The 12,031-nt window shown below is 36.1% G+C and overlaps 1 protein-coding gene across 7 annotated transcripts in view; it reads left to right on the top strand.

Moving 5' to 3' along the window:
* Positions 1-12,031, top strand: part of cfap157 (cilia and flagella associated protein 157) — a 24,654-nt gene extending 12,623 nt beyond the window's left edge. For 2 of the 7 annotated variants that reach the window (XM_047818241.1, XM_047818240.1), the window contains exons 8-17: positions 624-735; positions 830-927; positions 1,026-1,125; positions 1,205-1,270; positions 1,379-1,497; positions 1,796-1,930; positions 2,697-2,837; positions 2,924-3,029; positions 3,200-3,244; positions 7,781-9,799. In XM_047818241.1, coding sequence (XP_047674197.1) covers positions 624-735; positions 830-927; positions 1,026-1,125; positions 1,205-1,270; positions 1,379-1,497; positions 1,796-1,930; positions 2,697-2,837; positions 2,924-3,029; positions 3,200-3,244; positions 7,781-7,896 — 1,038 coding nt within the window. In that variant the 3' untranslated portion in view covers positions 7,897-9,799. Of the gene's footprint in view, positions 1-623; positions 736-829; positions 928-1,025; positions 1,126-1,204; positions 1,271-1,378; positions 1,498-1,795; positions 1,931-2,696; positions 2,838-2,923; positions 3,030-3,199; positions 3,245-7,780; positions 9,800-11,557 lie in introns of those variants that run through there. The other 5 variants (XM_047818245.1, XM_027138610.2, XM_047818244.1 and 2 more) reach the window with 5 other exon arrangements.

Genomic DNA, 12,031 nt, shown 5'->3' with positions numbered 1-12,031 from the left:
CACTCACTCATTTTCTACCGCTTTATCCGAACTACCTCGGGTCACGGGGAGCCTGTGCCTATCTCAGGCGTCATCAGGCATCAAGGCAGGATACACCCTGGACGGAGTTAACAATATGCAAAGTATTTGTTTTTGGTTGCTGTTGTGAAAAGTCTAAGGATTCAGTATTATGCTACATTTGCACATCCAGCCATCAGTCACTGTACCTTGAAGTTACCAACAGGTGTTCCTACTACTGGTTGCCATGGTAATAAGATTTATCAGTGGATGGTGCAACTAGCAGCTTTAGGCATTTATATAAAATATAACAGTGTGCGCTCTTTGCCAAGGATTTACTGTCTTCAACATTCATTGGTAGTACAGTAGCTTTTCCAAGTTACTCCATATTTGCATGGATTTTTCTCAATCTGTCATGCCGCTGGATGCCCCCGCGCCTAGTCGCCAGTGCTCACTGTACACTCATGTCACCTTTTGTCCGCTATCACTGAAAATGAATGAATGATCTTCTGTCACTTTGTAGCTGATGGTCACTTTATGTGTCAATGATGCATTAGGATCCTCATAGTTCATCCTTTAATATGATTATATTGTTTTTTGTGACTCTACATACTGTGTCTATCCAGCCAGTTGAGCTAATATGTGAAAAAGCCTTTGCCACAAGTTACAGGCCTCTTGGGCCGAGTGAGACTCTCAGACGGGTCTTGGAGTGTATTTCCTCAGGCATCTTCCTGCCAGGTAAGTTCCCTAAAACTGCTAGCTAGTCATTATCAGGGGGTGGTGTATCATTAATTGAATGAATAACTATATATTCAGGTTCTTTTCCCTTCAGGTGGACCTGGCCTACATGATCCTTGTGAGAAAGAAGAGGTAGACACTTTGTCAGCTATGACAAATGATCAGGCTGGACTTCTTACGTTCACTGCACAGGTTAAAACTCTTTTATTTGGACAAAAACGTCATGTGGAAAAATTAAATGAAATGTTTCAAACAACAACAGAAACCCCTAATTTTCTGTACATTTTTAGCATGCGCTAAGGCTTCTAGCTTTCGGACAGATTCACAGGTTCCTAGAGGTGGATCCTCTTCCTACAGCCAAACTTGCACCAAAATTACCAGATGGAGAAGGTTGGTGTTTTGCTTGGATTAGTATATCATCTTTAACATATTCTTTGTAGATGTGTTTGAAATTGGATTTTCTGTTCAGCAGGGACATCTCAGAAAAGACTCCAGGTAGATGTAACTGCGGACGAACCTAAATGCAAAAAGATTGGTAAGCTTAGTGATATTTGTTGTTGATCTTACTTTCTGAACCCAGTAAAGATAATGGTTTAAACTGTCCATAAAATATCTCCTTAACAGTCCTTGTAATATTGTTTAGTCTCAGGGACTGCTGCAGGCTTATTAACATCTGATGGCAAATCAGACTGTAAGGGAAAAGTGGAAACCCTTTGCAAAAGCTCCGGTAATAAAGCCACACATGGCTCTTCATCAACCAAGGTAAAAAGAGATTCTATTAATAGGGAGAATTATGTGTATACACTTTACTTAAGGCAGCATGGTTGGACCAGTTTATACAAGGTGGATAATTTAGTGTATAATAATTCAGTCAGATCGTTATCCTTATCAAACTGTTCATTTTGGTATTGTCCAGTATATTAAATGAACATTCAAATGTATGAACTGAATATATTGTGACATTGTAATGTCTTTTGTTAACAGAGCTCACATGTACTGAGAAGGGTGTTAAGTTGTTTATAGTATATCAGGAGTGTTCTAAGGTTTCTTTCGGTTTCAGGTTAAGGTTCAGGGCCCCGTTCTCACAGCCAGGGGCAAAAACCCTGTGATGGAGTTAAATGAGAAAAGGAGAGGCTTATCGTATAACCTCATCACTGAAAATGGAGAGAACCAACAACAACGCTTCATTATTGAGGTGAGGTTTTCTACAGGTTTTTTTTTGCCTTAGTGCAGTGTAAACACAATGAAATATATTCGATTGATTTTAATATTATGTTTGTTAAGGCAAAATATTGTTTCACAGACATTTATTATACTGAAATCTGAGTCCATCAGCTTGGTGTGTGAAAGCTATAGGACTTGAATGAATTAGGCTGCCTTTTCTGCTGTATTTTGTAAATTCCAAAATAAATAAATAAAATAATATATATATATATATATATATATATATATATATATTTTTTTTTTTTGTTTTGTTTGGGATATGTGAACAAAGAATTTCACTGTGCTGTAATGTATAGGTGACTAAGTAAAGGCTTCTATTCTATTAGGCTAAATTGTTAACCTTAATTTAAGCAAATATTTGGTGGCATCCTTAACAAATATTTATGGATAACTACGATTAACCTCATGAGTCAGGGTCAGGGCTTGCAGGCAATGTCAATTAATATCAGAGACTTGTGATCACTTGCATAAAACGTTTAAGATGTTGAATGTTAATGTCTCAACTCCCAGGAAAAAACTAAAACCTATACCTATACCTCCTATATTAACTTGTGGAGCTCCTACCAAAATCTGTAAAGGTTGCCTGGTCTGGTAATATAAGCAGTGTAAACATAATTTTCATTTTCAGATTCAGGTTACTCATAACTCATCCAGATCTCAAAGGGAGATCTTAATCTTCTTAGATTCACTCTGAAATGCTGTTCTTGTACAACGTCTATTTCTTTGTTCTATTCCAGGTGGAGGTGGATGGACTGAGGTTCAGAGGATGTGGACCTAATAAAAGGGTAGCAAAAGCAAATGCAGCCTTGGCAGCAATAGAAAGGCTTTTTTCAGCACACAATGCAAACAGCAATAAGAGAAAGAGGCCATATACAAAAGTAAGTTCGGGCAAATACATCTCCAAGTCTTTTAGGGTGTACTTATATTATGGTGCAGCATTATAGTCTGTTTTCATGCTTTTTAGGTGAATTCATCTGCTGTAAATGGGCTTACCAGAGGCAAGAGGAGTATTACAATGCCCAGGCCACTACTTCCTATTTTTCCTCCAGCTCCTGCTTACTTTACACCAGGTAAATATTTTCACTTATGTAATGTAGTCATTATAGTTATTTGTAGTCTGTCACACATGCAGTATTGTGTTGGTGTGTGATTTTGCATGTGTGTGTGTGTTTGTGTTTGTGTGTGTGTGTGTGTGTGTGTGTGTGTGTGTGTGTGTGTGTGTGTGTGAATCTATTTGCAGGCTTTACCCCGTACGGTTATGGTCCAGTGGTACCTCCACCACATGGTAGGCCTCGTCCCTGAATAGTTCATTTGTACAACATTTCCCCCTTTCTTTTCTATAGTTTTTGTCTTTCCTTTCATGTACACAATTTTTTAATCACCAAAAGGCACTAAATTGGATTCTGGAAAGTATAGATTAGGAATAGATTAAGATTAAGAATAGATTAGATTAAGAATAGATTAGATTAAGACTATTTAAAGATGCCCTGCCACACGTATTTCATTATTTTTGTGGTAATGTCTGACATTTACCATGGACTCTGTAACATTTTTTTGTGGGAAAAAGGCCTTGGTTACCTTGTTTCAAGCCATTCTAGTGTGGTATAGAAAGCCTGCAGGAAGACCCAGCTCAATTTGCCCAGTTCTCATTAATATTTAATGAGCTATGCTGCTTGGTTCCGATTGGCTAACTGCTAGGATATGAGAGCATGACTATTCATTCACCCAGCGCAAAAAGTAGCCTAGGCTAGAGGAACTTTGCCTAGGCAGAATGGCTTCTTCAGGTGTATTGCCATATATATGACCCTGAATCTGAAGAGGAGACAGAAGCACCAGAAGAACCACAACCAGCTCGTTTAGCCATGGATGTATCTGGATGGTAATTTAACTATTTAAGTAAACCATCAAGCATTTTGAAACGTAATAAAATGTATTTGTGGCAATTGTCTTCGGACATTATCACTTTTAAACCATTACACCATTGGATAGTGGCCAAATGTGTGTAGATGACAAAAAGGGCGATGCCTGCATTTTCTTCAGAGTGCTGCTGCATAAAGTTTCATTCACATGAACGGACCATCCGAGGTCTGTTAAATCTATATAATTATCTATATAATAACCGCAGTGAATGGCAACGGATTTTGTGCTTTTATTTCACGTCTTTCATATCATTCTGTGAGAGATCCATTCAATCATTTCAATATAATTCCATTGAAGGTGAAAGTCAGCTAAGAGGTTGTCTCGCAAATACCCATGGACAATACCCCTATTATTACCAATTTACAATTATCCTTACATAAACAGCCGAATTTATACCAATGTACAGTATTAGCCTAATAAGTTTTGGTTCGCAAAAAACCGTTGACGTCCAGCCATTCTTGCTGTATAGGAACTCACTGAGCTACAGGAATTCTGTGGGTGCAATCTCAAGTGGGAGAGCTCACGAATAGTAATGAGCTCGATCATTTCTACATCACTCTGTGCAGCTTTTCTAACTAACCTGATTTCTCCGCTTATTTCTTTTAACCTTCCTCTTGTGTTAGGGTCAGCAGTGACCCGTTTTTAGGTTTTAAATGCTTAAAAGTACCACATAAATTTGTTAATTGCATCAAGGCTTTTTGACTTTGTCAGGAACCTCAATTTAAACAAAATTAAAAAAAAAATTTTTTTTAACTAAATTTTAAAATGCTCTGGTGAAAATTATGACCTTTGTGTAGTTAGGGTCAGTTTTGACCCAGTTATAATATAATATTATAATACTATAAATATTGTCAAATCTGAAATCATAAACAAGCTGTCAGCTCACTAACAATGTCAGCCAACAGCCCACTGACAGCCATCTTCTTTTCCAAACCTGTGAGCTTTAGTTAGGGGCTTCTCTCTTTGCCCGTTTGTCCCCTTCCCTGAACAAACAAAAGAAACAAACAAAGACGTATACGTCCAGACACCTAAGGCATGCATAAGACCAATTCAGTTTGGAGTTAGTGACTTGCAGAGTACACATCGCCATCTTGGAGCATGCGAAAATGAAAAGACAATTTACAACAAGCCAAGCTCTGGATCATATCTTTGCTGAAAATGAGGCAGAGGACAGAGAACAGCATAGTGATATGGACAAGCATGTTTCTGATGATGAAGATGATGTAAAGTATCAACGGAAGACACAGACACATCTAATGAGTCTGATGAGGTGGCTGCCAGTGCTGAAGTAACATATATTGAAGCTCAGTACCTCCTGATTTTCATGGCAGCAAACGTCTTAAAAATCTACAGATTTACACTGTGAGTGGCATCCCTGAGAAAAAACAACGAAAATGTGTAGTCCTTGAAATGACTACTGGACTGCGGAATCACAATATCACGTGTGACAATTTTTTACCAGCTATGATCTTGGACAAGAACTTCTTAGAAGGAAACTTACCATGGTGGGCACAATAAAAAAAAAAAAAAAAACCTGAGTTGGGGCATGGTAGCTTAGTGGTTAGCACGTTCGCCTCACACCTGTGGAGTTTGCATGTTCTCCCCATGCCTCCAGGGTTTCCTCCGGGTACTCCGGTTTCCTCCCCCGGTCCAAAGACATGCATGGTAGGTTGATTGGCATCTCTTGAAAATTGTCCGTAGTGTGTGTGTGTGTGCCCTGTGATGGATTGGCACTCCATCCAGGGTGTATCCTGCCTTGATGCTCGATGACGCCTGGAATAGGCACAGGCTCCCCGTGACCCAAGGTAGTTGGGTAAACGGTAGAAAATGAGAGTGAGTGAGTGAATAAACCTGAGTTGCCCGTTGAAATTTTGCAGGTGAAGCACAGAGCTCCTCTTTCTTCAAAATTCACTTTTACAGACACCACCACTGTTGTTTCATGTTGTCCAAAAAAAACGGAGTGTTGTACTTACACTATGTCCACTTTTCACAAAGATTCTGCTGTCTCATCACAAAGTGACAAAAAGCCCATATTAATCCTGGACTATAATAAAAACAATGTACTGTAGAGGTGGACAACCTGGACAAGCTGACTGCCACCTAGACATGCCAGTGAATGACCACACATGCATCTAAAAACACACATACTCATGCATGTTTTTGCACACAAAGACTTTTTTGGATTTAGCAGTAATAGATTTCTATTGGTTTGATTTGCTTGATTGGTTGTTGTGTTTGACCTTGCAAATCTATATTTTGTATCATTACTTGTTCTGCTTTTCATTTTGTATTTGTATTAATGTTCTATTTTTTAAAAAAATATATGGGTCAAAATTGACCCGTAACACCATAGATGTTACAATAGTTAATAAAATTAAAAAAATATATAAAACAAAAAATGTATAAAACAAATTTATTTAAGAGATGTGTCCTAATACTCATCAGTAATAGTCAGGAAACATAACAATCTTTCATTTATTTATGTAATTCTCTTGAGGTTAATTTTACCACTTTTTGGAATTAAAAACGAAAAGTATGCTGTCAAAAGAAAGGCCCAGGGGCCACACCAAAAATATTAAAACCAATCTTTTTATGGATAAGGAAACCTAACATGGTATCTAAAAGGTAGGAAACAAATCTGATGATAAATAATTGTTTTGAGGCTATTTTATGACTGTTTTAAGACACGGGTCAAAACCGACCCGTTAACATAAGAGATGGTAACAGAAAGCTAACACAAGAGGAAGGTTAAGTGGCTAGAACTGACAGGGGAGGTAGCAGTTAATTTTCACATTCCCTACACAACACAAACACATACGGACGTAACAAAAAATACAAGTAAAAACGGTTTTGTGTGGAAGGGCACCTTTAAGTATTTTGTGGTATAAAATGCTCCTACACACTCCTGTTAAAACAGCACGTAAACAATGAAACAAAGATAAATCATATCAGAACATTTCCACTATTAATGTATAAATTCTGTCCTATACAATGCCATTGAAAACCAAACTGACACATTTCAGAGGAATAAGATGAAGATGAAAAACTTAAAGAATTTAATCACATAAGTGTGCACTCTCCTGCGCTAATAATCAGCTGTAGCATTGTTTGGATTTATTTCAGCACTCAGCCTGTTTGGGTAAGAGTCTATCAGCTTGGTACATCTTGACAATATTTTCCATCTCTATCTTGTAAAAAATGTTCCAGATCTGCTAGATTGCAAGGGTATCTCCTGTGCATAGCCCATGCGCACATTTTCTATAAGATTCAGGTCTGGGTTTTGGCTGTGCCATTGGAAAATTGTTATTTAAAGCCATTCTTTTGTGATTTGGAAATGTGCTTTGGAATATTAAAATGACTGGTACTTGGAGCTATTCATGCCTCAAGAATTTGTCATTTCTACAGTTATATGCAGCATACAACTTGCAGTGAAATGAAAATCTGGCCACTTTTCCTAGACTGTGCATATAAATAAACTAAATTAAAGAAGTGGTAATATGATGTGGAATTGTGTTACCTGAAGTAATGGTACAGAATGTGCAAATATTATAGAATGGAAAGCGATATTAATGCACATGAGCGTGAGGGACCTGCCCAGGTGACCTGTCCTGTGGAAGCATTTGCCTGATGGCAACAAGGTGAGCAGGCAGTTACCAGATTAGACCCACCCCGGTAACTGCATTTTCAGCTTGTTCCACAGTCTGAATTCCCTCCGGCTTCACTAAAGCCCCAGTTCCAGCTTTAAGAAAAGCATCCTCAAAGCATGATGCTGCCACCACCATGTTTTATGGGTATTGGTGTGTTGTTTTTCTTTTTCTTTTCTTTTCTTTTCTTTTCTTTTCTTTTTTTTGGCCAGAATGTTACTCTTCAGGCCATAAAAAATTCTTCCATGTGGTTTAAGGTGACTGGATAGATGTTTTAGCAAAGTTTAGATGGGCTTTTTTCCTCTCATCAGAGAAGACTTGCATCTTGCCACCTTGGCCAATATCCCAGACAGATGAAGAATACAGGAGATAGTTATCAGATGCAGGTAGCCAGATGTATGTGCCATAAGGAGCTGCGACTCCTTTAATATCGCTGTAGGCTTTTGGCAGCTTCCCTGGACAGTTGTCTTTTTGTCTTCTCATCAATTTTGGAGGGACTTCCTGTACGTCCTGGCATAACACATTTTTCTCCACTTCTGTCTTCTCAGTACTCCATGGTAAAACTATTGCCTTGGAAATTGTTTTGTAGCACTGTCCTGTGCAATACCTTTGAACAAAATGATCTCATTGATGCTGTCTAAGTTCTTTGTTGCTCTTGGAGTCAGAAGGCAACCAGGAAAATCTCAGAAAATCCAAAAAAAAAATACAGCTGAGATTTATTTGGAGTTGATATGATTTACTTTAGTTGAAGACAGGTGTGTACTAACTACTATTTCACATGAGCGGGACGATTGGTCGAACTTGAGCACAACCACATGCACACATATGCTTTGTATTTCAGTGGCATTATTGAGAGTCATGTTTACATTAAAGGTAGAAATGCTCTCAAATGATCTACATTTGTTTTTTGTTTTTTTTACCTTAAACAGATTTTTTGTATTTTTTGTATCCATATCCATATATTAGCTCTTTGATAACAGTAGTGAAATATCCTCAGCCTCAGGCTGGAGATTCTCAGGGGAAACACTGGTAGAAGGCATGTCCATGTTTAGCCTAGTTTAAGACATGCACTCAATCAGTGAGGGAGATCAGGTGTAGTCTGTATGAGGTGCTCAGTTATTGCAATGTAATTTCCTATTGTTAATCAAAAATAAATTATAAATTCCAGAAGGCTTTAAGCATCTCTTTAGTGAACTAGTAATTGCTAATTGTTCCTGGCAAATGAGTCAATCTTGAACTTGTTGTATAATGAGAAGAATTATTAAATAAAGCCTAGATTGATATACAGTATTAGTTGATATGATGGTATAGCGTTTGTTTATTTTTTTTAGCACTGCTGTACGGATTTGGATAAATCTTAGAGCATGGGAAAGTTTCAGCCATAGAGCATCTAGTGGATCAAAAATAGTATTTCAGTGGACTGAACCAAGTAAGGAATAAGTACATTTATGGCATTTTGCGGAAACCTTTGTCCAGAGAAACTTACAGAAGGGATTTGGAGATTTTATCGATAAATACGTCCTCATCTTGGCTCACTAGTCAGACACTAGTCACATCAATACAGTATAACTATTAAACTATGAACTATGAACTAATTCTAGGTCCCTATTTAAAGGTAAGCAAATGTACAGTATGATGTTGAGCATGTTTTGCACATGTACAACTGCTTTTATAGAAAAAAGTCACATTCTCCTCATATCTTATCTCTTTTCGAAACAAGGAATTTCTTATCGAAATTGTTGTAAATTTCTGTAAATTATTTTGTTAAATGCAGCTCACTGGACCAGATTTTTTTTTCTATTTACAGAATTCCACCACAATTTTTTTAATGACTTGTGATTTGTCATACTCCAAGTTAAAACACAGACCTAATAATAGGAATAGTGAGTCAACACTTGGTCTCATACTGGCCGTTAGCGGGACAGGCTGGAGGTTTGATGTATTTGAGCTAGGATATGATGATTTTAAGCTATCAGAAATGTGTGTATAGAACCGTAAGAAAATAAATCCTGTAGGTTTAGAATTTCCCACCTAAAATATTAAACAGTGTCCTCTGATCAGTTATTGATGAGTTAAGTCTCACTCACTCACTCCCATTCCTAGTCATTTATCTCTTTTCCGTTGTAATGATCTCTTTCCTTTTTTTTTGTAGGCGGTAGAAATGTACACTGCATGTTCCATCTTCGACCCCTGCTCCCTGCACGGCATGTCTTTCCTCCTCCCTTTCGCTGCTTTCGTCCCGATTTCTAGGTCTGATCTTTTGAAGAAGTGTCATTGTGAGGATTTAAACTTTCCCTTTTCACTTAGTTATTGTTTAATCTTTGTTTTTTGTAGAGAAATTACACCTTATTAGTAAAACTGATGAAATTAATAAAATGTATTTTCTAATTTGGTGTCCTGATTGATCAAAGACAATCTGACGGTAGACATACATGTCACACCCGTAAATGTATATACATTAGCCAGCTATGTCCATTCTTATTGTCAGTATTATTGTTACACTGAAGAGCAACAAAGACTGCAACAGTTTGGTGATGTCAGTGAGTCATCGGGTTGATGCAGTTATTGCAAGCAGGGGATATGTAACAGTTATTTATCTATTTATTTATTCTTACTTAAATTGTCATGCTGAAAGTTTAACACATCTAGATTTTATCCCCAGATATGTCTGTGAGTGTGTGTGTGTATATACATGTGTGTGTAATATATATAATTAGTTTGTTTGTTTGTTTACAGTCATGTGAAAAAAATAGGACACCCCATGAAAGCATGTGTTTTTTTTTAAATCGTTTATTTAGTAGTTTTTTTTTATAATGTAATAGTTTTTAAAAATTTTTAAAAATGCCAAAGAACACAGAGACACCATAACACAACATGGCACATTTGGTGTAAACCAAATACAGCATTTCAGCAAAAAAATGGAGGTGGAAGTGTTATAGTTTGGGGATGCTTTGCTACATCAAAAAAAAAACATTCTACATTGTATCAGAAGGTGCTTGAGGAACATATGTCAAAAAACTGAAGCTGAAGCGGAACTACTGTAGACCTTAAAACATGACAAAAACATACCTGTAAATCCACCAAGGTGTGGCTGAAAATTAAAAGAATGGAGAATTCAAAGCCCAGATCTAAATCCTTTTAAGATTCTGTGGGGTGCTTTGAAAGAAGCACTCAAACATCACACATTCAGCATTAAAGTGTGGGGGAAACGTTCTTCCAGTCGATGTCAGAAACTAGAAAGAAATACCTAGAAAGAAACATCATTGAGGTTATTTTATCCAAAGGGGGAAATATAAGCTATTAAGGCATAGAATGTCCCAGCGTTTTCCTCAGTTGAAATACTCATTTTGTTGATTTGTTTTGTTTAATAAATAAAAAGTTTTTTTTTTTTTACAAATTAAAACAAATTAAAATTAAACACAAGATCAAATTTAAACAAGATCAGAAATTGACATTTTGACATTTCTTCATAAAGAAGAAAATATTTCAAATTTATTTCTTCCTTTTTTTTACATGACTGTGTGTGTGTATATATGTATATATATATATATATATATATATATATATATATATATATATATATATATATATATATATATATATATTACACACACACACACAGTCATGTAAAAAATAAGGAAGAAATAAATTTATTTATATATTTATTATATATATATACACACACACACAGTCATGTAAAAAATAAGGAAGAAATAAATTTATTTATATATTTTATATATATATATATATAAAATATTTTTACATATATATAATATATGTAAAATATATAAAACAATATATATATTGTTTATATATATAAACAATTTTATATATATACATATATGGTGTGTGCGTGTGTGTATATATATATATATATATATATATATATATATATATATATATATATATATATATATATATATATATATACACGCACACACCATATATGTAAATATAGAGGTTGTGCATGTATGTATTTTGGCTGTTAGCAGGCTTTCTTTTTCTCTCTATCTCTCTCTCCCTCTCTCTCTCAGGTGCTGTGTATTTTGACGGTCCTGTTTGCCCTCCACAGACCATCACTCCGGTTTTTCTTCACCTGGGAGCACAAGATTTCTGTCCTGATTTTTACATTTAATGTTACTGTATGCCTGAAGTGGTCTGTAGCCATGTGCGGCCTGATCGGACTTATCATTTTTACTTAACGCAGGGTCATTTTCTTGAACTAAGGAAACTTAGCATCCTCAACATGATCATGGATCAGTAACATCATCTGTTAAATTCAAGGAAACTTGGGACATAAATGCAAAATGTGGTTTGCATTTAAGTTACATTTATATGGTGTGTGTAAATACAGATTTTTCACAGTAAGCAATATTTTATCAGGGCTATTAGCAATAATGAATTAGATGCACTGCTGATAGGCTACATACAATATTCCAAAACGCTGAAAGTCCAAAATTGATGGTATATTTGTATTTGAAATGAATAATATTGTATTTATACAAAAA

The sequence above is a fragment of the Tachysurus fulvidraco genome, chromosome 9, assembly GCF_022655615.1.
Source record: "Tachysurus fulvidraco isolate hzauxx_2018 chromosome 9, HZAU_PFXX_2.0, whole genome shotgun sequence".
Classification (NCBI taxonomy): domain Eukaryota; kingdom Metazoa; phylum Chordata; class Actinopteri; order Siluriformes; family Bagridae; genus Tachysurus; species Tachysurus fulvidraco.
Note: the sequence above shows the minus strand (reverse complement) of the source record. Positions and strands in the feature narration are given on the sequence as shown.